The 26,457-nt window shown below is 39.7% G+C and overlaps 2 protein-coding genes across 2 annotated transcripts; one reads left to right on the top strand and one right to left on the bottom strand.

Annotated features, from left to right (window-relative positions):
- Positions 1–26,083, top strand: cdcp1a (CUB domain containing protein 1a). The gene is made up of 10 exons (XM_010885158.4): positions 1–210; positions 4,705–4,932; positions 5,238–5,606; positions 5,797–6,168; positions 18,343–18,540; positions 18,748–19,128; positions 19,527–19,716; positions 20,807–20,976; positions 21,183–21,270; positions 25,063–26,083. Exons 1-10 carry the CDS (start codon positions 141–143, stop codon positions 25,541–25,543), a joined length of 2,547 nt encoding a protein of 848 aa, XP_010883460.2. The 5' UTR covers positions 1–140; the 3' UTR covers positions 25,544–26,083.
- LOC106024830 (gastrula zinc finger protein XlCGF48.2-like) lies at positions 21,522–23,554 on the bottom strand. The gene is made up of 2 exons (XM_013139453.4): positions 23,230–23,554; positions 21,522–22,763 (listed from the first exon to the last, which is right to left on the bottom strand). Exons 1-2 carry the CDS (start codon positions 23,480–23,482, stop codon positions 21,850–21,852), a joined length of 1,167 nt encoding a protein of 388 aa, XP_012994907.2. The 5' UTR covers positions 23,483–23,554; the 3' UTR covers positions 21,522–21,849.
- Positions 26,084–26,457: the final 374 nt, after the last annotated feature.

The following is a 26,457-nucleotide window of genomic DNA, read 5'->3' as shown; positions in this document are numbered from 1 at the left end:
CTGAGGAGTGATGTCACACACAGGAAATAGGTAGGCCCATTGTACTCAAATCTAAAGACGAGGGACTGAGACATAAGCAAATGTAAGTTCCTGTGTCGGCTGAGAAAATGTATATAATCTGAAATAAATCCAGTACCGGCATGACTTCAACAGGCTGCGGCGTTTTGCAGTTTTGGGGACTACTTGCGTCCGCTGTTTTCGTTCTCTCAGGTAGGCCCTGTACTCTTAAACAAACAATTTAGGGTTAAGTCCCAAAACTATTTTCGTAACGTATTCTACTTAAATTCAATTGAGATCAATGTTTTATTGATGAGAAAAGTATGTATATGTCAGTTCCAATTCTAACATGATAACAGGTATGGAGGAATTTTAGGGACTTTATTAAATACATGTATACACCATGAAATAATTAAATAAAAAAGGGAAATATTTAAATGATAAATAACAAAATGAATAGAAAACATGTAACATTTAGTGGTGTATTTCTGAATTTAATTATTTCATATTTTACGATTTATTTCATGGTTGCAGTCATTGTGAAATCTGTCATTATTTAATCCGTCATTAAATCTGTAACTTTCACCCATCAAAGTTAGAAGGGCGGGCTCTACCTAATACTGTTTTTTGATTGGTGCATCAACTTCATTCTGTAGCGCTTAGGCATTAACATGGCTGCATCCAGCTGCACTGGATGACTTGGTGAGGAAAATGCGTTCTACTGCAGATTAAATTGAAACTGACTCAGATATTACAAACTTTAGAGATAAAACTGAAGAAATTGCAGAAGAGGTTGCAATGTTGGAGTATCTTTCAGACCAGTTGTGCTCAAAAGTTTGCATACCCTTGGAGAATTGGTAATATGGGACATCCCCTGGTAAAATAAAGGATAAATAAAAAAATAAAATAAAATGTAACATTTGTACAGAAAACATGAGTGAGCAGGCAAAACACATCTTTTGTTTCTTATGGGATTCACATTCAACTGTAGGTCATATCAGAATGGCACAATCATAAAACAAAACATGGCAACAAAGAAAATATTGAACTGAACCAAGTCTCCATACGCTTAGTTCTTAATACTGTGTATTACCCCCTTTAGCATCAATGAGAGCGTGCAGTTGTTTGTAATAGTTATCTATGAGACCCTGAATTCGTGCAGGTGGTATAGCTGCCCATTCGTCTTGGCAAAATGCCTCCAGGTCATGCAATGTCTTTGGTCATCTTGCATGAACCGCACATTTGAGATCTCCCCAGAGTGGCTCGATGATATTAAGGTCAGGAGACTGTGATGGCCACTCCAGAACTTTCACCTTTGTCTGCTATAACCACTGGAGGATAAACTTGGCCTTGTGCTTAGGGTCATTGTGGTGCTGGAAAGTCCAATAGCGTCCCATGCGCAGCTTTCGTGCAGAAGAAAGCAAATTGTCTGCCAGTATTTTCTGACAACATGCATTCATCTTGCCATCAATTTTCACAAGATTCCCCATTACTTTAGAGCTCACGCATCCTCAAAACGTCACTGAGCCACCACCATGCTTCACAGTGGGATGGTATTCTGTTCACTATAGACCTTGTTGACCCCTCTCCAAACATAACACTTATGGTTGTGACCGTAAAGCTCTATTTTGGTCACAGCTATGTGATAATAAATGTCTTCATATGATCACTATCCTTAATCGTTTTTTTGGCATGTTTTCTGCCAGGGTATGCAAACTTATGAGCACAACTGTAAATTAAATTGTATTAGAAAACATTGAAGAACTTTGACAATGGAGTATGTCACACACGAAGAGCTCCGATTGCAATGTTGTTAGCCTTGGACGTTGAATCGATTCATCCAGAATGTTGAATAATGGGCATCCAGATTGTAATATCTTCCGCAGCTGCATTTCTACAACTATTGAAAAAATATGAGTAATGTAGTTTTTGTTTGGGGATAGAAACTTACATTTGTGCATTTATTTAACGTTTCCAACAATGCATTTCTGAGTTTAATGCTGTGTATATACGAATAATTACACTAGGGTTAAAATTAAGAGACCACTGCAAATTGAACGCTTCTGTTCCTCACTCAAAACATTCCTTTTCAACTTTTTTGGAAAGGAAAGAAAAAGGTGCAGTGGTCTCTTAATTTTTTTCCGGTGCTGTATAATGGTTTACACTATTTAAAGTGGTTTTCTATGATACATGGCAAGACACAGTCTGCCACATAGAAAACCGCGGATCTAAACCAGCCAGGGACAACAACATTCATCCCTTCTAATCGCAGGCCGGCTGAACTAGGCTTGCCTAGTTTATTTTCTGGTTGGTATACACTTAGTGTCCACTATTAGGTACACCTGCTTGTTTACACAAATAGCAAAACAGCAAATCATGTGGCTGCAACTCACTGTGTAAAAACATGCAGGAAAGGTCAAGAGGTCTAGTTGTTCTCCAGTCCCGCATTATATTTGGAATAGATGCATGATCCAAGTGACTTGGACTGTGGTATGATTGTTGGTCCCTGATGTGGTGGTTCCAGCATATCAGAAACAGCTGACCTCTGTTTCACAGACGACAATCTTTAGAGTTTCCATTCTATGGACAAAAACACCTTGTTATTGAGGGAGGCCAGAATAGAATGGCCAGACTTTTCAGGCTAAAAATACTCAAATAACCACTTTTTACAACCGTGGTGTGCAGAGGCTCATGTCCGTTAAGAACAGGACGTTCTGGCTACAATGAAAACATGATCAGAACTGGACAGTTAAAGAATGAAAAAAACTTTGCCTGGTCTGATTAATCTTAATATCTGTTAATAATAGGGTCAGAATTTGTTGTAAATCCACAGATCCATCCTGCCTTATGTCAAGTTGGAGGTGGTGGTGGGGTAGTGTGGGGCAGGGGCGCAGGTGTAAGTTTCATACTGGGTGGCACATTTAAAACGTTTTCAATGTATCTGCTTCTAACTTTGGGGAAGACATCTCTCCCCCTGTCCCCCCTGCTCCTACACCCTTGCTGTGTGGAATGTTTGAACATAGACCACAATTCCTAAAGATTGTTTCCAGCACCTTTTTCAACACAAACGCCACAATAACATTCTCCGTTCTAGAGGCTGGAGGGGCCCTACTCAATACTAGATAGCTTAGTGTAGTTTGATAGTTGTCTCTGTTGCCTGGGGTAACATCATTCTTGTGTTTTCAATTATCAAATAAAACCAGTGATCAAATATTACATTTTAATAAATCTATTATTGTATCCCAGCAGCATTTCCTTCCTTCTTGGTCTACAATAGAATTAGCTCGACAGTGTAATGTTTAGTCCCACAAGACTCAGTAATCAGCATTTTTTTTTATTCCAAATATAACCAGTGACCTTTTTATGGATTTTATCTGATGTGTGGTTCCCATTTATGTTAGGCTCTAAGAACTGGGTTGTGACAGGGTGAAACATGGCTTCCCAGTGTTTAGTAAGCTACACCTCGGTTGCAATAAAATTTGCCATGTTTCTTGTTAAAGTAGAGGCTTTTCAGTCAGAAAATCAGAGAGAGTGCTTCGAGGGAGAGATTGCCGGAAGATAAGGACATTTATGGAAACCTCATAAATAGTATATGGAATTTTCCGCTGTATAATCACCAGGCTTATGTTTGCTCAGTAGGCCCTAGTTTACAGTTGTGGGGGGAGGGCTTAGTCATACAGGAAGGGAATCCATGCTGTTGAAATCGGTCAATCACTCCCTTAGTCATGCTGGGCTAAACTTATGATTGACTGTTCGCTTGTCTGGGACAAGTAAAAAAAAAAAAAAAGAAGGGGAAAAAAAGTCGGACATTGAGAATGTAGATGTGAAATTGGGCCTTATTTATCACCAATTATCAAGTGCATGGGCTAAACGAATTCAGGTGCGAGTTGTTAGCTTTTACCAGTTTGCATTCTCAAAAATAATATTCAAAAAATGTGAGATTGCTAACGTTATTTCAAAAAAATTGTCTGTAGTATGAGTATGCCGTTTGCAATTTATAGCACACACAAAATCTGCCATAAAGATATTTCTGTAGTTTGTTTAATAGTTAGGTTTTATTTTATTTAACACTGGCAGCCCGACAACTGTATAGGCAACTGAAAATGAACTAAAGACTAGGCAGATTCAAGCTAGTGAGTGACAAACATTCTCCAGCAAAAGTTCAGTGACTCCACAGCCATGGCAAACTTCTTGCCCTTAAAGTGGAAGTTGATTTTTATTTCGTCACTAGTCCTGGACTAGGCTTAATCTATGTCTGCGAAACCGGCCTTAAGAGTTTACTTCGATTTGGTACAGAGGGAGATGTACTACTGTTTATTGCAGACGTACATCAATAAAAATACTTTTTCTGACAGTTTTTTTTTGCTGTTGGACACGTATAAATCTGACCCACTTCTCAGAAGGACAAATGGCAAAAAAACGTTAATGTCAAGCCCTGTAATGGGTGTTTACTAACATGTAAAAAAGAAAATCAGTCGTGTGTTTTTATCCACTCAGTATGCTGCAGTACATGACTCAATGAATGCAACATGTTTTGTATTTGCAGGGCTTGTGATTTGTATGAATTGCCAATATAATTATTTTTAATGTTATGTTGTTTTTCTTCTCAGTTTTCTACAATAGATGGTTTTAAAAACTGTCTGCCCCAACATATAAATGTTTTCCAATTCATCAGTGTGTACCTTTCCCTGGTTCTGGTTTGTTCAGCGGGAGTAAGACTGACCATCACCCCCGTCCAGGGTACTACTCTCATCATCAGTCAGAGTTCAGAAGTCAGCAGGAGGTCAGCTTGTACTATATGCAATGGCACAGACTTAAAGCGGACATGCTCCAGTTCTGGAATCATACTGACAAACCCCAAAGCTGCTGAGAGTGTGGAGTTTACATGCCCCAAACCTGAGGAGGTCTTCACTGTGACGGTGGTCTGGGAAATTGGTAAGAATGTTTAATGAGATCTATATATTTAGTCATCCCATTGTACTTATAGTTCCCATAGGGTTCATATTATCACATGGTTCTTATGTAGGCATAGTGTTATAACGAAATGGCCCTATTGTACACTGTTTTTATAAGTGCTTACAAGTATGTGCAGGGTTGGCTCCAGGCATAAGCAACATAAGCAGTTGCTTAGGGCCCCCGACTGCTAGGGAGTCCCTGACCAATAAAAGAGAGGGGATTCATTTTGTAAATCAGGGTATGACTTATTCACTTCCTTCATAACTCCTATCTCTTTATGTTAGAGTGTACCATGAAGTCTTGTAATGGAGACATCACCCCCTTCGAGTCTGATACCGGAACACTTCCACTTCAGAAGTTCAACCGTACCTTCATCTGGAACCTTAAGGCTCCAGTTTCCAGAGCATTCCATCTCAACTTCAACCAGATGGGGCTGAGACAGATCCACCCCTCTGAGCAATGTCCCGACCAACACACATACACCCTACTGGCCCACCAGGACACAGGGGAGGCTGCCATTGGAACATACTGCAGGAATGGCAGCGTTTCAGGTGCCCAGGTCCTGAACCAGGGAAGGTTTTCCCTGGAGATCCCTGGAGGATGGAAACTGAAACCCACTGTTTTCAACGTGTCTGTTGGAGAGGAAATCAAGTGTGAGTTGTTCAGTGATTTCAGATTAGATTAAATTGAAATCTCAATTTGTTTTCATGTCTTTTAAATGGATGACATATGTGCATGGTTTTTGGTCATGGCCACAGTCGTCATTTGAAGGCCATGGTTTACCGTATGATTGTTTTCAAAATAGCAATTCATGACACTTCATCAACATGCTTTGTCTCTTAGCACTTGCTGTCCTCAAAGTGATTTTACCGGAAGGGACGTCGTCTTCGATGTTTCTCTCTCCAAACTATCCAGACAGTTTTCCTGATGATGACCAGGTTGAGTGGGAGTTTATGGTCCCTCCTAAGCACAACACTACGGTTCTCTTCTTAAATTCAACCCAGCCACAGTGCCTGAAGAAAGAGCCGGCTGTGGAGTACCATTATGGTAACATGCCTTTTGCAGTGGTGAAAAAGCTGTCGGATCCCCAGCCTACTCAACGCCGAGAATCTTTCTCCATGATTCTGAGAAACTGTGAGATGAACAAGATTGGCATCAGCTCCAATGGTCTCTCTGTCCGCTTCCAGGTTTCAGCCAACTTGTGGAGCCTCCCAGGTAAGTTAAGTACATGGAGTACAGTACACTAAATGGTACATTGTGTCATCCTATGTCTTTTAAAACATTGGAACTCCAAATATATATTTTTTAAGATGACATTGGGTTCATGTTGGGAAATATTAAACCTTTTAATAAAAATAAAAAAATTATTACAGCTTTAAGTGTTTTGGGGTAAATATGTACCAGCTGTGCATACAGTGTCAAAGGGATTTTTGCCCATTGTTATTAGATGATTTGCTCAAAGTTGTTCAAGTTGGTTGGTCGATGCTTGTGAGCAGCAGTTTTCAAATGATTCCACAGATTCTTGATGGAATTGAGATTGGAAAAATTATTGGGCCACTAGAGGTCTTTTACCTTTTTGCTCTTGAGCCACACCAAACTTGATCTGGCGTTGTGCCTGGGCTCATTGTCCCACTGAAAGGTGAATTTCCTCCCAAGTCTTTTTGCAAAAACAAATAGTTTTTCTTGCAGAATTTCCACATATTTTGCTCTATTGAGTTTTCCTTCATGTTTAATAAGGTGCTGTGCTGATAAGGAGGATCACCTCAGCATGATGCTGCCACCTACATACTTCACTGTTTGAATGGTGGGTCTTGAGGCATGTGCACTGTTAGCTTTGTGCTCCAAATGTCCAAAAAGACCACAAAACCGTGTCCTACATTGCAGCTGGCAAACTATAGACTAGAGGTCGACCGATAGTGGATTTTACAGATGGCTAGTTTGGGTTACCGATAGTGGATTTTACCGATAGCTAGTATTTGCCGAAAACTGATTAATCGACCGATAGTATTTAGAATTGATACTGGATAAAAACGAACCATGAAAACATGCTAAATGAAATAAATATTGAAGTCAATAAAAGACATTCATTCAAACTGTAACAAAAAGTAATACTCTAAATAACAAATAAAAACAGTTAAACTCAACATGTAACTGTTTAACTGTACTTTTACAAGCCGACTTAATGAATAAAGACGACATTTCAAATTATAACAATTTGAACTTGTGAAACAGTTGAAACTAGTCCTTCCATTTTAATATTCAAAGTATAGGAACTTAAAATTATAATGGAGAAAGCAGAGTTGGTGTGCATGTTCTCCAGTCAGTCGGCTCCTCTTGGCAACATAAATCATGCCCATTTCACTGAACACCCTTTCACTAGTGTAATGGTCTAGTTGTGGTGTAGTGTTGGCAACGGAACCAGGCGCAGGCATTTCTCTCGTTCGTGGGGTTTAATGACAACAAACAAAACAAACCGAACACGAACAGACAACAATACTAATGACTGAATGAAATAAAAGTGCGCAACATGCGTCTTAACAGGCAAAATTTTCAGACAGTACAAACAAGCACCAATAAACAGACAGCAACAATGATCCACAATGTGGGGAGCAGAGGGGAAACATTTAAACACATACAAACGATACAAATTGGGCCCTGGTGTGAAAGATTGGAGACATGTGACAGTCCGGGATGTGTTCGTTTGATATGGGAACTTGAGAATATATGGCACGGTGGCGCTGCTGCTCACCGCACCATGACAACTAGGCACAGTGGATGGTGGGGGGCACAGGAATTTCAAGTGCAAGTGTTTTAAATCTTGTCATTTTTCTGCCACCACTGCAGAGGCATTTCACTTCTTTCAATGACAGGCTCTGACAAATAGCACTCAAGCTCACTCTCAAAGATGTTCATGTTCATCCCCCTTGACACAGCTGTGGCACCAAGGACCCTGGCATACAGGGTGTCCAGTAAAGTGGGCTGATGGATTCTTCTTTGCTTCTTTGTCTCTGGATCCAAATCCTCATCCTGCTCAGGTTTTTCTGGTGCAGGGTTCAGATCTTCTTCACTGAGCTCGCCTAGCTCTTTTTCAGCTTCCTCCTTTAGCCACAGTTTTCCTTTCTTAACTGTTTCTTCAGACGCAAAGGCACGGGCCTTGTATCTAGGGTCAAGGAGTGTTGCTAGGACCAGAACTTTTGTCTCTTCTGCCTTAGAAAACCGTTTTGTCAGGCTGTCAAGCATGGTCTTGCGCAAAGTTTTGATCCCTACTGATGATGGACCCTCTGCATGCAGCATCAGCTTCAGAACAGACACACTAGGGATAATCCATCCTGCTGAAGACTCAGAGTTGCTCATCTCCATTGTGACTTCTTCGATGGGAGCCAGTGTGTCAATAAGGTTACTGACAACGTCCCACTGTGTGGCAGATAAGCCACTGATATGGCCATGTTCACCAGCGTACACATTCAGTGCCCGTCTCTGTCCCGTCTCTGTTAGTCTCTGAGTTCCATCGAGTCGGGACGGCCTGGATGATGTTGTGCTTTGGGACACCCAGCTCCTCCTGAATGGTTCTTAGCTTCTGTTTGGCCAATACAGAGTGGCCAAAGTGAGTTGCACAGCTTTTTAATATGGCAATAATGTCCAGGACAGTTCTCTGATAAGATAGGACATCATGGACAATGAGCTGAAGGGTGTGAGCAGTGTAGCTTAAATTAGGAAGTTCAGCCAGTTTCATTCCTTTTACCATGTTTGCTCCCCCATCTCTTAGGACAAGAACAACACGGTCTGTTGCAATATCCCAATCTTCCAACATGTTCAGGAAGGTTTCTTGCATATAAGTGGCTCTGTGTGATCCAGTCATGGGCTTGACATTTAGCACCACTTGCTTTCTAGACCAGTCCTCAGAAATGAAATGCCCAGTTAGGCTCATCATGGACTCTGTAGTTCCAGACCAACAGTCAGTTGTGAAGGCCATGAATGGGGCTTTGTCCTTCGTCACTATACTTTTCACTTTTGTCAAAACTCTGGAATATGTTTCATCAAGCATCTTTGTTCTGTAGATCTTCTCATTTTTAATCCGGTACCCGGGTTCCATAAGGGACATGAGCCTCTTAAATCCAAGGTCTGAAACCACTGAAAATGGTTGATTGTCAGTGGCAATCATTTCAGTGATAAAGACATCAATTTTGATAGAACTTGGATCTGTATCCTTCCACCCTGTCTTGCTTTCAAACAGTTTTTTTCATGCGCCTTTTTCTGCTAGCCTCTTCATGGACTTCTGAATGAATATGCTTCAGATGACTCCACATGTTCGTAATACTATTTTTACCTGTAAATGTCGATGGCCCCATGCTGATTATTTTGTCATAGATGTTACACTGTGCTCTCCCTGGCGATACTTCAGTAAAATACTCCCACACTGGTACTTTCTTCAAAGCAGTTGCCATCATTAAAATATGTAAAATGTGTGTTTCTTTAGCTATAACACTTTGCAAGTCCAATTTGTTAACAAGGATTTATTAGCTAGCTTACATGAACTATGAACATGAACATTATTATGAATATAACTTTTTTCAGCATGTATTCAGATTTGAGCAATACAATTGCACCTTTATCATTCATGTTTGTTCATAGTGAATTAACTATGGTTAACAAATAAAAACATTAATTAAAAAATGTATTAGTAGGCTACATGTTAATTAACAAACAAACAATGAAGTTGAACAATACTTATACACAGTTATTAATCTTAGTTAATGCTACATAGGGAATTTTATTGAGTTATCATTTCATATAAATCCAAACAATCATGCTTAAAGATGGCCAACTTTAAATATCTACAACGCCAGAGCATTGAAATGACATAAATATTACATGTATAGTCTCACACTTTTGCTTCTATTTTATAACACTTGATGATTATCTAATCAAAATAACAAAATATGTATTACAGTGATGATGAAAAAAGAACCAAAATCGATGATTTGATTTGTTTATATGTCGGCTGATAAAAGTGACCATCTGGATATAAACTAATGCAAATAGATGGTAACAATTGTGACATTAAACATTTGGATCGGACATGCGTTTATTTTTGTCAGTGTTTTAACCGCTTGAGGTAAGTTAGCCTATTGTTTAGCGTCATCTCAGCCTCGAAAGCAAGCAAACATACTGTTGTGCTCTACTAATGCAGCATCTATTCAACAAATTAATAACTTTATAATGATATGACAAAATGTATTGTATACATACCTTTTTGCGCATCTGATGTCAGCCTTCTCCGCACAGCATGTGCTCTCCGTGCAGCGCGCAGTGCGCAGTAACACGTGTCGAAATTAAACAACACAAGGCATCAGTGATAGTTTTTATTTCGCCTCTAGAGGCCGCTATTGTAATGCATGATGCCAGCAGACCCTTCTCAGCTCTCGCTTACTGTGTAATGAATGACAGCCGCTCCAGCAACGGACACAACCAGGAAAAACTATTGGTATGGATTTTTGCCGATAACGATAGTTCCATCAATCAACTATCGGTGCCGATTAATCGGCAAAACCGATGAATCGGTCGACCTCTACTATAGACATGCTTTCAGATTATACTCTTTGAGTAATGGCTTCTTTCGTGCCATCCCCACATACAGGGCAGCGTTACGGAGAGATGTTGATAAGGTTCATCGGTGAACCATTTCTTCACTCTCAGCCACTAGTTCCTTCAAAGTGATTGTTGGCCTCTCTGTGTATTCTCTTTCAAGTTTCCTCCTTGTTTAAAGGCTGAGTTTTGAGGGACTGTCTTTTCTTAGCAGTGCCTAGGAAGTGTGATGCCGCTTTCACTGCTTCCAAGTGGAGGGTATTTGTAAGGTAATTAAATCCTCTTTAGAGACATTTCTTGAAACTGTGTAAAGCTTCCACAGCACAGGGGTGGAATGCTTATGCAATCAACATATTTCAGTTTTTCTTACAAACATTTCTCAACATGAAACCAGTGTCATTTTGAGTTGTAATGTTTTTAAAGAAATGTCAAACAGACCATAAGTTTGATGTACAATTTGTAAATCAGTAATAATTGGTCAGGGTTCTGAGAACCTTTGCAGGGCAGTGTATTAGTTAAAATAAATTAACCCATAAGATAACAAGCAGCATTGGTTTGGATGCCTTAAATGTTATATTTGCAGGTATTAACATTTTTCAGAGATGAGATTTGCAATATAGACATGCTGGTCATTTTTAATGAGAAGGTGAAGCTCTTTAATATGGTTTCCACTTGACCCAGAACTTTATCGAACATCTGACAATGTCAGGTCCTGTCTATAGGGGGGCCCCTAGCCATCTCTATGTTGGTCTGGGGGGCGATAGTAAGGACCTGGCAGATGGGATGCCTCTAAGCATCTCTGCACATCTCATTTGGTTGTCCCCAATTAAAGGCAGCTGCCCTACATTGCCTGTAATTGGGGATCCTATTTAAGTTTTGTCCACACCACAGTGTGGATCATTGTTTATGCCTTTTGTTTGTTATGGGTTGCAACGACTCCTTTTCTTTGTTGTTTCTGCAAACCTACATTAGACGAATGTTACAACACACCTGTGCCTGTGTCCTGCCATCTCAACCGTGACGGACAAATTATGTAAGTTCTGGGTTAACCAGGACTTTTATGTTATTAATCATAGAAGTATGAACAAAGACTATGGAAAAAAAAAATCCACTTTTTGATCCAGAAAACCCCCAGCTAGTAACAAATCCAGCTGTAACCATACCTGTTTTTTTCTAGTCTACTGGTAAAAGTTGATTGGATAATAGTATACCAAAAGTTCTAGTCTCTATTCCAATTGTTAACAGTTGCTATTCCATGTTTGCTATTCCCAAATGTCACACACTTTTGACATTAAACTTCCAAGGCACTGCAGTTCAGATATCAACTATACACTTAGTGTCATTTAAACTCTTGCTAGAAACTATTGCAGTTTTACTAGTAATAATTGTGTAGTATGCTTATTCATAATGTCTAATAATGTCAATGTTAGTAATTAATAATATTTAATAAACACTAGAAGAATTTGGTAGGGAGTGGTTATTAGGGTTACCACTAGAAGGTTACTGGGGACGGCTAGGGAAATGTGTGCAAGGGAACGTAACCTTAGCGGTAAATAAAATATAAATATTCAAATATTGTTTGTAAACATACGCAAACCTCAATGACCATGATATATGCTGGAAGTTCTAAGTAAAGGTAGTGTTAAGAATTTTACGTGTATCAGAATTTCTGAAGAAGGACGAGGCTCCGGTCCAAATGGAAATTTAGCACAAAGATTTATTAATATGAATTGATAAGTCAAAATACATGAAATACACTGCAGCGGTCAAATATTTGCTCAACCCTCGAGCTTCCACAAAATATTCACCCTGAATCAAGATCGAACATCGGTTTTGATACTCCCGCCACAGGGGCGGTTACTTTTCACTCTCGTGAGTAAAACCCATCCTTATTGGCTCTTTGTTGGCATGGTGACATGTTTGACGAATCTCTTTGTTTTCGCTGTCCAATGAAGAAGGACATGCTCTAAACTCTTCCCATTTGGGGGTTACTCTCGGTCATAGATCAACAGGTTCTTTGCATACAGGTGTGAAATCTTAACCAGGTTACAGTAATTTACATTCTATTGTCCTAACCTAGACTAGAACATCAGGGGGTTGGAGACAGAAGGTCTCTTTGTGCTGTATAGGGGGCAGTTTCATTTGTATGTTAATTGTGGGGTTTCAATCTTGTCTCTCTATCTGAGCCAGGTGTAAAGTCTGAGTGTGTGTGGCTGAGTGTAATGTATGGAGTTCTAAACTTTTTATGGTTATTGTATTCAATCATATTTCCCTAACCTGGCTGCAGCATACAATTTAATAAAACAAAAACATAAGAATACATGGTTATTAAATCAGCATTATTTAAACTTCATTTATCTCAACAGTAGCTAATCTTTCATCACAAACCAAACATTTAAAAGATTGTATGTTTCACAGCCTATCTTATCCTCAATGCTCCTCAACAGGCAAACTTTAGCAATCCAGAACTCGGTGACGATCAGTCTGGTCACTTCGATTTACGTATGTGAATGTTATAAGCGCCCATAAGGTGTAGGTCGTTTAACACAAACCAAGCAGTAAAATGTAGTGTGTTCCCGGGTCTAAAAGGTCAGTTATGCCCAACAACTCAGTGATGACTCGAAGGTCATATGTTCCTGGGCCTAACCAAACTGCTTAGAGAATTCCAGGACTCAGTCTCTCCAAGTCTGGTTGCTTAAACCGCGTTTCCACCGCAGGAACCAGGGTCTAGAACCAGGAACTGCATTTTACCCCCAAAACAGTTCCCTGCTCGGGAGGTAGGACTCTTCCAGGGTACCGGAACTTTTGGGGTGGGGCTTGCAGTGCTGAACATATCTGATTGTTCCAGTAGTAGTATAGTTTACTCGCAGAGGTTTTCTACCGCAATTTTTAAATTTCCTCAGCGGAGTAAATTTACAGGAGTTATTAAAGGAGTTTATATTGCTTAACAAAAAAAATGTATAACATGGTATGGAGAGGAAATCGAGCGACAGGTGGACCGACGTTAAGTCCAGGCCTTATTGAGTGTTTATGCTGACGACCAAATCCAGCGAAAATTCGAAACGGCGATTCGTAATGATGAGGTGTACACGAAATTATCCTGCAGCTGAACATTATTCACTCCGGGAAACAGTGCCAGGAGAAGTTTTAAAAAGGAAAACAAAATTACGTGAAGATCGAGGATCACAATTACAGAAGCGGTTCTGACCGGCGGAGCAAATAGTTTGACCGTCTACATGCGTTGCTGGGTCACAGGTCGGCCTTCTATGGCGCTGCGGCAACGATTGACTCGACTGCAGCGTTGTTGGAAGCCATGGTGGAAGACAGTAGCTGGATAATGGTTTAAGGTAAATCACAATGTTTTACATGATGCATGTTAAATGCTATTTGGTTATGTTTTGGAAAAGTCAGGATACCTGTATACTAGTCTTGTTATTGTTTGCCATGCTATTGTTCCTCTAGACAAAAAACAACGCTTTAGCTACAGGAACATCAATGATGTAAGCCTAGCTAACGTCCCCTATTATCGGCCACCCCCTATTTGATGCAGGAATGTATGGAGGTTAAATAATTTATTGTACATTTTAGTTCCAAATTAACTTAGACTTACGCGGCAGACATGAAAAACTGCTTTCCTACGATGCGAGGGATACGGCACCGTCTTAAAAGTGCACCATTATGTGGTCATGTTGATAAAAAACGTCAGTTGCTTATTTAAATGTCAATAGCTCGTCTCAAAATTACCAACCAATATAGCTTCAGGGATAACTGCTCCACCATCAACACCCTTTAGTTTTCCAATATTTAAATTTTGGACATTATTAATAATCTATGAAGCATTTGTCAATAACATTTGCTCAATAACTTGGACCCAATAAAACTTATATGGAAATAATCAACTGATATAGATTCAGAGCTATTGAAAATATTTCATAAATAGTTGCTTTATAAACTAATAATAATGTCCAAAATGGAAAAAGAGACAATCTAAAGGATGTTGATGGTAGCGCAGCTGTCCATGAAACTATATCAGTTGATTATTTCCATATACGTTTTATTGGGTCTGAGCAATTGAACAGAATTCATGAACATTTGATTTATAAACTAGTAATAATGTCCAAAATGAAAAAGTAGCCAATCTAAAGGATATTGATGGTAGAGCAGGTCTCCCTGAAGGTACGTCAGTTGGTTATTTCAACAGATGTTTTATTGGATCAGAGCTATTGAGATTTCTCTGCATTAAAATGGATTAATAATAAATAATTTCCTTAATTATAAGACTGAATGATGTTCATGGTAGGGCAGTTGTCCCTTATGTTCTATTATAAAAGTTACCTTGGGTCTCAAGTACTGACCTTTATTTTAATAACAGCTAATTATTATTAGTATTTTTACCTGTACTTTTTTATAATGCAAAACAATAACCATGTAAATGTTAGGGCCCTGAATTCTGAGCTCTTTATAGTTTTTTTTATTGGTTGCAATGCAATTGGCGTTTGTCAGTAAAACTACATTCAATATGCACTTTCACACGCTCCCTTAACGGAGAATCTGCCATGACTGTAATGTCGTCTTTGACCAACGCAACAGAGAAAATAGGTAGTGTTACTTGTTCGCTATCGCCAGCAGATTCAGAATACGTAATTGCTGTCTTTCTGGTAGGTTTCGTTGATGAGGTATTGGCAATCAAATTCCGAATCTTGAATATATAGCTGACTTCAACACAGTGCTAAAACTTTCTCGTAAACATGTAATTGAAACTATGATCAGGCATTTGCAACACAAATAAAGAGAAAATGAAACGCTATTGGACAAAATGGTAAGGCGGCCGATGATAGAAGATGGTAGCCGATGATAGAGGATGGTAGCCGATAAAAGGGTCCTATACTTTTCGCTAATCAACTAGCTGAAAATAGTAATATTTCCACTGGAATTTCACTAAACATTAACAACTTGATCAAATGATTGCTCAGTACAAGATATTTTTCAAAACTGCTGTTGGCTATACCAACTGTGTTTGTGTATTATTAATTTATTGTGGTGCGTTTGTGTTTATTTTTCTTCTTGGAAAAGAGACATAGACTTCCTTGACGCTAATCGGGCCTTCATGCAGCGAGGACAAGAGCAACAGGACCAGTATGTGCAGATGCTGTACTGAGGAAAGAGTCGGGCTGAAGAGAGCTGCGTAAAGAGCGATAAGGAGGCGAGAGTTGGCATTCCTCGAGTCCCAGGCGGAAGAAATTATGTATATTAACCATGTACAATGTTATGTATATTATTGCTTTATTTTCTTGCCACCATTCATAAGCATCATCTATCTATAATATTCAATAATACTACCAATTGCTGCTAGTTTACTTATGTTACTGCCATATCTAAATGTTCAATAATACTACCCAGATTGCTGCTGGTTTACAGTTCTTTTTGTGTTTGTGTTTTGCACTTATATTTTTGCAGATAAATAGTTGTGGAACCAAATACGTGTGTATAGTATTATGTGTGTATAATTACCACTAGCCCTACAAGCTTGAGTATGGAGATGAATGAGGAATGCCGTTGTAATCTATATTCCAAAGTAACACAATATATTCCAATCAAGTAATAAAGTTACAATACAAAATATAGTTACATACCAACACAATTCAACCCCCTCCCAACTAGCCTAACAGTCTACTAATTATACCATAAGTATTTAAGACACTATAGCACAAAGGTATGCTTGGAGCTTCTGTTAAAGATAGTCTCCTGAATATGACAACAACACAACATGTTGGGAGGTCTCTTTAACGAGGACAAACTCCTAAATATGACTACAACACAACATGTTGGGAGGTCTCTTTAACAATGACAAACCCCTAAATATGACTACAACACAACGTGTTGGGAGGTCTCTTTAACGATGACAACCCCCTAAATATGACTACAACTCAACGTGTTGGGAGGTCTCTTTAACGATGGCAAACTCCTAAATATGACTACAACACAACATGTTGGGAGGTCTCTTTAACAATGGCAAACTCCTAAATATGACTACAACACAACATGTTGGGAGGTCTCTTTAACAATGACAAACTCCTAAAAATGACTACAACACAACGTGTTGGGAGGTCTCTTTAACGAGGACAAACTCATAACATTTTGGAGACATTGCAATTTATCCTAAAATCAGACCTCTAAAACACTCCCCCAAATAGTCATTAGCATTACTTAACCTTGGCAAACACAATGAACACAAAATACAGGAACTGTCTCACTTAATCAATGCAAACTTATCTAATGGATGGGGCATTGCTTCCAGTTGTTGTCTGACATGCAACAAGGACAATCTTTTCTACAATGTTCTTATGAAGTTTGACTCATAACCCGTACAGTACAATAAAGCATATCAGCCTATTTTGCCCTTTATGGGGAACAGGGAAAATCCAAACACTACAGATAAATGTCTGCAATATCATGCATTTAGTTACACTCCAGTATGCTCAGAGTTTCACACCTCTCCAGGTGAGCTCAGGAAGGTGGGGCTGATGGCCCACACCTGATGTTCCAGATCTTTGGAGAAGCAAATGTTACCCAGGATACTGATTAACATCACCAAGGAGACTAGGTGGGGGTAGATCTTTGGAGAAGCAAATGTTATGCAGGACCCCTGAGGCCAGACGCATCTCTTAATTGAATACCCTTCCACTCTTCCTCAACAGACATTCCTCATTACACTACAATTTCAGGAACGACAAGTCCCAATAAAAAAGATATTAGTTTTTTGCTTTACTAGTAAGAGTTTATTTTTTACGAGTGATAATCAATGACTAGTAAAAATTACTTATAGTTTAATTCATACGTATTAGTCAGAATCTAGTTGAGTAAAAGTTAGTAAATCCTGAAATGTTACTAGTTTCTATTCAATAGTGATTATAAAAAAATTGAATAGCCACTGATAACTTTAGAAATAGCAACTAGTGGTTTAGGAAATTGTTTTAGTCCCTGTGAAGTATGACTAGTAAAACTGGGTTATTGACTTGTACAAATTGTTAAAATAAAAAAAACAGTAACAGCTAGTTTATTGATAATCTCTCACTCACTCTCACACACACACTCACACACACGAAGTATATATATATAGGTCAGTCTCCCAGGTAGTGAAAATGATATGAGCTACAAGTTCCAATAGAACACACTCAGTGCTGCCACTATGGTCAGGAAAGCAATTAAGTGATTTTAACTCATGTGAATAGGACAGTAAAGCATTGGGGGGTGCGGTAAATTGCCACTACCATAGCTAAAGGCATGACTCAATTCTGACAATGCTGTGGTATGTTGGCACTATGTCACAAACCACTGAGGTGCATTCAGTGTTTTAACCACATGTCTATATTTGGCCTGCGGCCCATAACATTTCACCTGCCAAAATGATAAATTAGCTAACAAACATTAGCTGAAGAGTAAGCGTTAATTGCAGTGCAGTATACTTACTATACTTAACATGAGCTAACTACTTATCTGAAATTATTGCTGTATTCTGAGCATCTTCTTACAAACATTGCTGCTCTGGTTAAACCTCTTCAGAAAGAGAGGATGAAACATCGACAAGTTGTAATGTTGGCTAGCCCTTTGTGCTGTGACATTTATCTGGGCTGCTGGGCAGAACGTGTTTATTTGCTCACGAAAACTTATAACATTAGGATAAATACAAGTAAACATGTCATACAATAAATACTACAACAAATAGCTTTAAATAATTTACTCAGGGGGCCTAAAACATTTGCATAGTACTGTATGTGATTTTTTTTTTTACTGACTTTGCAGTGTTGTGCAACGTGGACCTGAGGAATGAGCAGGGGCTTACCCTCTATATACGGAAGACCAGCCCTAAGTCTAATTGTGAGCTGAAGCTAAACTCTTTCATCCAGGAGAATATCACTATTCCCTCAGGGAAGATCTCCCAGCTGTCCTTCCAGGACTGCCCACGCCAGAAGCTGATACTTACTGCCAGCAGAATCATTGGTAATAATTGGTCAAGTCGGAGCATTGTTTTACATCAGTCATATAGCCATGTGCTATATAACCACATGATGGTGTTAGGCCCTAACCAATGTTTAGCTTCCATTACAATTTGCACAATACCTGGATGATGATGAGGCTTAACAAGTAATTGTGTTGTGCATTTTAGTTTTTTTTTCTTGTATCATTTATTTCCTCCGCATTTCTTAGAGTGCCATCAATGGAAGGACTGTCCGGCAGCAACAGCTCCTATCCCTCTGACTGTGCCAGTACTAGAAAGTTGTCTGCCTGCCCATCTGGCCAATATAGATTGGACCCTCCGCCCCCCTCAGCAAGGCACAGTGGAGCTCCTGCCCCTTAATGGAAGTCTCAGACAGTCACTGCCTGGACACAAGTGCTATGGCCCTGACATTATAATCGTGGATGATGAAGAACATGGCACCACTGTTGGACAGTTCTGCCCTCAGGGAGCCATAAGTAAAATCCAGGTCCAAACAAAAGTGTCCATCAAAGCCTCAATCAAGGGAGGGGAAAACCTCCAGCCTCATTCGCACTATTTTCTCAAAATCTCCTTCACCAAGGAAATTGGAGGTAAAACATTGTTCAATAAAAGTTTTCATTGGTAATGTCTGAATACTTAAATGTAACCTTTATTCATACAGCAATTGCAGGAAACAGTGGTTAGGCTCAGATCCAACACACTGGTTTTTGAATGATGTCTGGACCGTGGCTAAATTGGTGTCACCCAGTGGGTCACCCCTGTTCCCAGAGGTGTCACCCGAGTGGGTCACCCACACCCCCTTCCCAGAGGTGTCACCCCAGTGGGTCAACCCCCTTCCAAGGGGTGTCAACCCATTTAGTCACCCCCCTTACCAGAGCTCTTGGGCTTTTTCTTTACAGAACAGAACAACAAACAGATTAACAACTTAATTCCTCTGTCCCTCTGACCAGTACTGACTGCAGTATTATTCTCCACCTCATGTACACAGAGAGGTACATCTTCACAGTACGCCCGAAAAGTGGATTCCCAACAATTCTGGCCACCCCTAGTTGGCCTATGGGGATGAAGTCCTTCTCCACTGTGTCCTGGATCGTCTCTGTCCCCTCCAACAAGGAGGCCCACCTCCTGTTCACCAACATCAGCCAACCCAAATGCAGCAAACAACACACAAGCATCAGGTACAAGCAGAAAAGAAAAACGCTTGTATTTTTTTATACCGCTCTACTGCAGGGATGGTATGCCACTCCTTAATCTACACCATTACAGTAAACTATTCTTACATTTTAACTGAAGTGCAAGAGTTGAACTTGCAAGCCAAGCTGTTTCTTATTGTCAGCATTCACCATGCAAACGTTTGGGATTGTCAGTCAACCAAAGTTCAATTCACATGTGTAAGTCCATTCCATAAGCATAACTACCACAATGGATGAACACGAGAACGTTACTAGACGTTATTGAACAGTGTTATTGCTATGTTATTAATTCCCTAAAAGTGTTAGCTTGAGGCCCTGCTTATAGGCGCTTTTCCACTGCATGGTACCGGCGCGACTCTACTCGCCTCGCCTCTATCTGCTTTGGGAACTTTTCCACTACATGGTACCCACTCAACTTGGCACGCCTTTTTTGCTTTTCCACTGGCTAAACGTTGGGATAGTACCTGGTTCCAGGTAGTTTTTTTAGTACCTGCTTCGTCGAGGTTTCAAGCAAGCTGAGATGATACCAAAAAGTGACGTGAAAACACAAGACTTCTGAGTGGACAAGAGTGACTCAAAGCGTGTTAACTGGCACACATTGCACTGGTCAAAGCAGTAATGTCAAGCCAAACAGAAGCAGCCTACCAAGCTTTCTAACCATTTTTGCAGTCTGCAATGTATTAATTGAAATGGTGGGATTATGTAGATTGTTTTAAATGTGTTGGCGTTGAAATGTTAGGTGTATACGCTTAAATCTAACAGCACATTGCAGTTACGTCATCTTTTCTACTGCAGGGTGATAATTCTATTCTACTTTTTCATTGTTTTTCAAACGGCCAGTGACCATGTTATCCAGATTTTGTTTACTTTTGATTTGCCACTTCACATTCAAAGCTTGTCAATTTATGGAGATTTCATGGCTATGTGCTGGATTTCATGCACCTGTGAGCAATGGGTGTGGCTGAAACACCTGAGCTCAATAATTAATAGGTGTGTCCACATACTTTTGGCCATATAGTGTATAATCCTGCAGGATACACTGAGAAATGCTGTAAATAAATTGTGATTTGATCAGGGTGCAGAGCCTGGGCTCCCTGAAGGAGATGTACAGCCAACAGGAAGATAAGAAGGCAGACCGGGAGATCACCATCTCAGAGAGTTTCTACCTTAACATGTCCAACTGCATGCCGGAGAAAGGAGACTTTAGCGTGCTCACAGAGATCACACTGCTGCACAAGGACAAGCGTGAGTGACCAATCATGTGGGGCATTCATCAGTGTCTATCTCCATCTGGCTTGTTTCTTTATTTGAAGTGTTAAAGTATTTCTACACCATACAAATATTTCCTGTTCCGGTCTTAACTACACTCTATTAATCTCCCAATTTCAAACATTGATAGTGTGTGGGCTAATTGAGATTTCAGGAAATATTGACCTGTGTATGTTCTTCAGATCCGCCCCTGACCATTATTCTGAGTGTGGTGGCAGCCATTGTAGTTCTTATGGTGGTTGTGTTGGCTGTGATCTGTAGTGTGATCAGGTGAGTGAACTGCTTATTCTCGTCATAACACCTATAGGGCCAGTTTTGCAGACACGGATTAAGCCTAGTCCAAGACTAAAACATCCAGCTCAATGGTGTTTTCTATTGAACTTAATTTTTTAGTCCTAGACTAGGCTTAATCCATGTCTGCGAAACTGGCCCATAGTTTCCTAGTCAGATTAAGCCTAGTCTGGGACAAAAAAATGAATAAATCAAGCTCAATGGAAAATACATTTTAGTCTTTGACTAGAGGCAAAATGTATGTATGGGAAGCAGACCCTCAGTATTAATTCCTCAGACAGGCATGACACATTAAGTATCCTTCAAGAGATGACATTTTGGTTTACAAATCTTCAAAAGACTGATTTCTTACATGGAAACTGGGACATATTATAAATGATTTATTCAATAATAACAATAAGTGTTGTCTTGATTGCTAAACTTTTATTTCAAAAATATTTCACCCAATATTGGCTCATGTTCATTTATTTCCAAATTGTAAAAACAGATTGTTTATAGAGGCCTAATATGATCAGTTTTGGCCCATAAGTCATAGGTTTGGGTTCTTGACTATTTTTTTCAATCCTGAGCTATAGTCTTGGTGTGACTCCTCATATGCAATGTCAGATCATGGCGGTTGTCAAAACATTTGTTACACCCAAGACATTGATACGATTTCAATTTATGATCCTTCATAATGTGCTCTTCCAACAAAGTCCCCTCATCTTCTACAAACAAAACACCACAAATGTAACAAGAAAGCAACCCCGTTCTTGCAACATGAAAATGTAGATGATTTTTCAAACCTTCTACAGACTCAAAGGATCTTCCACATATGCCACACCGCAAAAAATGTGTATGTATATGTGCATGAATCACTAAAGATGCCATGGTGATAAAAGGAGTTGCACATATTCTACATTGAACATTACTGTGTCTTAGGGATTTCTGAGGGAGCATTTCTGCGACTTTTCTTCCTTCAGTAAAGAAATGCGTGCTTTGTCCAGCTTTTGTCTGTCTTCTCCTTAACTTGAGTGGAGGTCCGTCACTCTCTGTCTGATCAAGACTTTCACTACTCTCACTTAACTCAGACCAGTCTGAATTGACTGAAGCACTATGCTGAGAGTTGCTGGAGATCTCAGTAGTAATCAGTTCAGGTTTTGTTGTGACGCTAGGTAGATCATCCCTACTTATGTTCTCTTTACATTGGGTTGAAATTCTGTAAAGATTTGAGGGGCTCTGAGGAGTTGGGTTCTGGTTATAGTCACATTTCCCTCTGGCAGTAGATAGGAAGTTGTTGCTATCTGCAGAATCATCAGTATTGTAATCCACCACTTGAAGCTGCTCCCTTCTCTCACTGATGACCCATAGTTCCTCCTGTTCTTTTTGAATCTGGGAGGGCCCGGACTCCTCGTCCTTCTGTCCTGGACTGGAGCTCCAAACCTGTTGTTTCTCAGGGGAAACCACTTCAGAGATGGTGAACTGTTGGAGGTCTGTAGGAAGGAGAAGATGAAATATTAACAAGTTGTAACGTTAGGTCAATTTAGGCTAGGAACAATAGCATCCATGTGGGGATTCTTTACGGTTTACTAGATGTTGAGCATTATTTAATCCAAATATGCACACCAGTAGCCTGCTGGTGGTCATTTTGTAGCGCTCTGGTAGTGCTCCTCCTGTTTCTCCTCACACAATGATGTGTTTTACATATTTGTCTGGATCCTAAAATACCCTGCCATTAGATACGCTGGCTCTCGTTGGAAATTAATGTGAGCATTCCTTTTCGTAGCGCTAGCGAGGTCGACATTAGTTTTATATTGAGAAATGCAGTCTTTTAGTAAATAAACAAACGTTCTATATGGCGTTATAGAATCCATGATTAGGATTTTTTAAGGCTAAGAAAGCGTTTCAAGCAATCATTACGCTTAATCTGACCAAACCGTTGTAGAATAAGAAACATACCTTCGAGTCTTTGTAACTTTAATTTTGGTTGAAGAAAGACATCGAGCAGCATTTTAAGGCGGCTGTTCTCTTCTTTCACCCGTTTCAAATGTTCTTCGTACTCCACTTTCATTCGATTATTGTCCACTTTCGAACGACACGTTTCTTGCTGGTACTCTGCTATCTTTGTTTCAACTACCCCAAATAGCTCATCGACAGCCTGAGTTAATCGTCTATCGAGAATCATTCTCAACGCTTCTATGTTAGGTAACATTTTGTTATGTGATGAAGTTAACCGTGCGTGCTGGTTAGATAGTTTTTATATTGTTTCAACCTTCTTCAAAGGTTTTATGGCAGACTATAGACAAAAAGCTGTTTTGCCGCCCTCTACTGTGCGGGATGGCAACAGATAAGGTACATTCGGGTACATTGCCGCCCACTACTGTGCGGGATGTCTAAATAGATATTGTTGATTTAAAAAATACATAATTTTTTACTACCATTAAAAAATAAAAACAGCAAATAATAATACAAATATTTTTTCTGGTTAAAAACAAAATGATACATTGGTGACCAACACAGTCTCAAGAGCCTGAGTCCACTTCTGTTCTAGTCAACACCTTGAACGCATTGTTGTGTTTCTCACAAAGCAAAAATGTTTTTGCTTTGTGACAGGGCGCATTATCCTGCTGAAAGAGGCCAATGCCATCAGGAAATACTGTTGCCATGAAAGGGTACACATTGTCTGCAACAATGCTTAGGTAGGTGGTACGTGTCAAATTAACATCCACATGAATGGCAGGACCCAAGTTTTCACAGCATCTCACTGCCTCCACCAGCTTGCCTCCTTCCCATAGTGCATCCTGGTGCCATGTGTTCTCCAGGTAAGCAACGCAGGGAAACCAAGGAAGAAAATGTTAAACCCTAGTATGAAAAGGAATTAGGGAAGTCAACCATCTATTCCAGGAGGTTAATTTCTTTTTACAAGATCAGACAGAAATTTCATATTCCTGCTTTAAATTTGTTCTGATCTGAACTTATGGCGGTTTTGGAATATAAATGACTTACTGAATAATAATAATAATAATAATAATAATAATAATAGTAAAAAAAAATCTCTGAGGATCACAAGCTGTTTTTATGTAATATGCCAAATACTATTAAACTTACATGGAAACAAGACCTACAGGTTGAAATAAGAAAGGGAATATGTTGGTGTTATACAATGGATTTGAAAGGCTAAATGCTCTTTCGGCTTTTTTCCTTTAAATGTTATTTGTGGTGAAGGGTGGAGATGGGAAGTGACCCCTCGGCACTTCGGTGGGGGCCGCATGGTGACACTGGAACATGGCTCTGCACAAAATGCAGATTAAACAAAAATGTAAAAGCTGAAATCAAGACAAACTTTTGTTCACTGACACTACCAATGTTTTGGTATTATAAGTGTGCACACACTTTATAATGGAGGTTGGTTAAATCTGAACACATTACAAACACATTCCAAATCATGTACAAAGATTATTTGTCATCACCTGACATGAATTTCAGTGATTCTGATTTGGAGCTGACAATATTAACAGGGAGGCAGGAATGTGGGATGCAAATCAGTAATTTGAACTGAATTCATACTATCAAATTTTTTTAAACAAAGTAGACACCCATTCCTCTAATTGGATGTAATGGGAAAAGACGTCTTGGTAAACAACAAACATTCATATTTATTACTGACCAACAGATTTAAAACTGTATTTTAAACCTTTGCATAATAACCTGTATTCCTAACACAAGCCCCAAAGGGTTCACACTCACAGTTGCCAGGCATTATGTTAATGGGTTTTGACCTCCCTCCTGTAGGAAAAGGAAAGGGCAACTTTCTCATCAGGTGTCTGTCTACAACCCCAACGGGACCAACTTCCTGCCAGGGCACAATCGGAGTTACCCCAAATCAGGACGAGACGATCAGGACGAGTCCCCCATCTATGCCTGCATTGATGAAACACTTGTCTACAGCCATCTCCTACTGGACAGGGTAGAGTTGGGAGTCAGAGACCTGCCTGTAGATGTGTATCACAGCTTTACTGGTCCCACGGAGGATAATGCCCTCTCTCTGGGGACAGTTGCTGATATTCCAGAGGTGGGCATCTACCAACCTTTTGTCCCTCCATCTGGCGTTTCCCCACACACTCACAACGGACCTTTAAGTCAAGAGCTATCTATGGTGAACAATGAGCTGTACGGTGGCATCCATTCACAGTCTCAACCAGAAAACATGTTCACAAAGCAGGCTCCAATGTTGGAGCTGGAAGCTGAGGACTTAAATGGAGAACAGAGATGATTGGGAGAACAGAGAGACCCCTGATGAATAGTCTCATAACACTGAATTACAAATGGTTCAATGACATATTGTTCTTTTTCATATTTCGAAACAAAGTCAAGTGTTGTATGGTGACAACTGGTTTTATGTTGGGAAATATCTGTTGGTTAAAGTAATTAAATACTTTGATTGCATATTAAATACATTCAACCCCCACTTATTAATAGATTGCAATAACAACTTTTCTTTTGGTATGTACCAGCTTTCCAGACAGTGTCAAAGTTGGTACATATGAAAATCAGTGATTTTGTCCATTTGCATCAGGCAGGTCAGGTTGGTTCAATTACAATTTTGGATCACAATTTTCTAATTGTGACACAGATTCTTAGTATGATTGAGATCCGGACTTTCTGTAGGCCATTCACTGTTTTTTTCTTGAGCCACTCCAATGTTGCTTTGCCTTTTTGCTTGGGATCCTTGTCATGCTGAATGGTAAATTTGCCTCCAAATATGTTTTATTTTTGGATCCGGAAGTAGGTTCCTTGTAGGGTTTCCCTGTATTTTGCTCCATTCATTCTTTTTTGAAAGACGCCCAGTGCCAACTGATAAGTGACCGGATGATGCTGCCACTACTATATTTCATGGTTGAGATGGTGGTATGGAAGCATGTGCAGCATTTGTCACACATAGCACTGCATTTTTGAAAAAATAACTTTCCCACATGCTGCGTAACTCCTATGCATTCATATGGCAACTTTTGAACAATATCTTCTTTCTGACACCCATAAATACTTGCCAGTTATATGCAGAGCACTTGATACAGTTTGATTGATAAATGTGCAATTATTCCACTCCCAGCCATTGAACTCTGTAGCTCCTTCAAAGTGATCGTTGGCCTATGTGGTTTCTCTCAAGTCTCCTTTTTGTTTGAGTGC

Source organism: Esox lucius, chromosome 20 (assembly GCF_011004845.1).
Source record: "Esox lucius isolate fEsoLuc1 chromosome 20, fEsoLuc1.pri, whole genome shotgun sequence".
In the NCBI taxonomy this organism is placed as follows: Eukaryota; Metazoa; Chordata; class Actinopteri; order Esociformes; family Esocidae; genus Esox; species Esox lucius.
The sequence above is the reverse complement of the archived record's forward strand: the minus strand, read 5'-3'. Positions and strand labels throughout refer to the sequence as shown.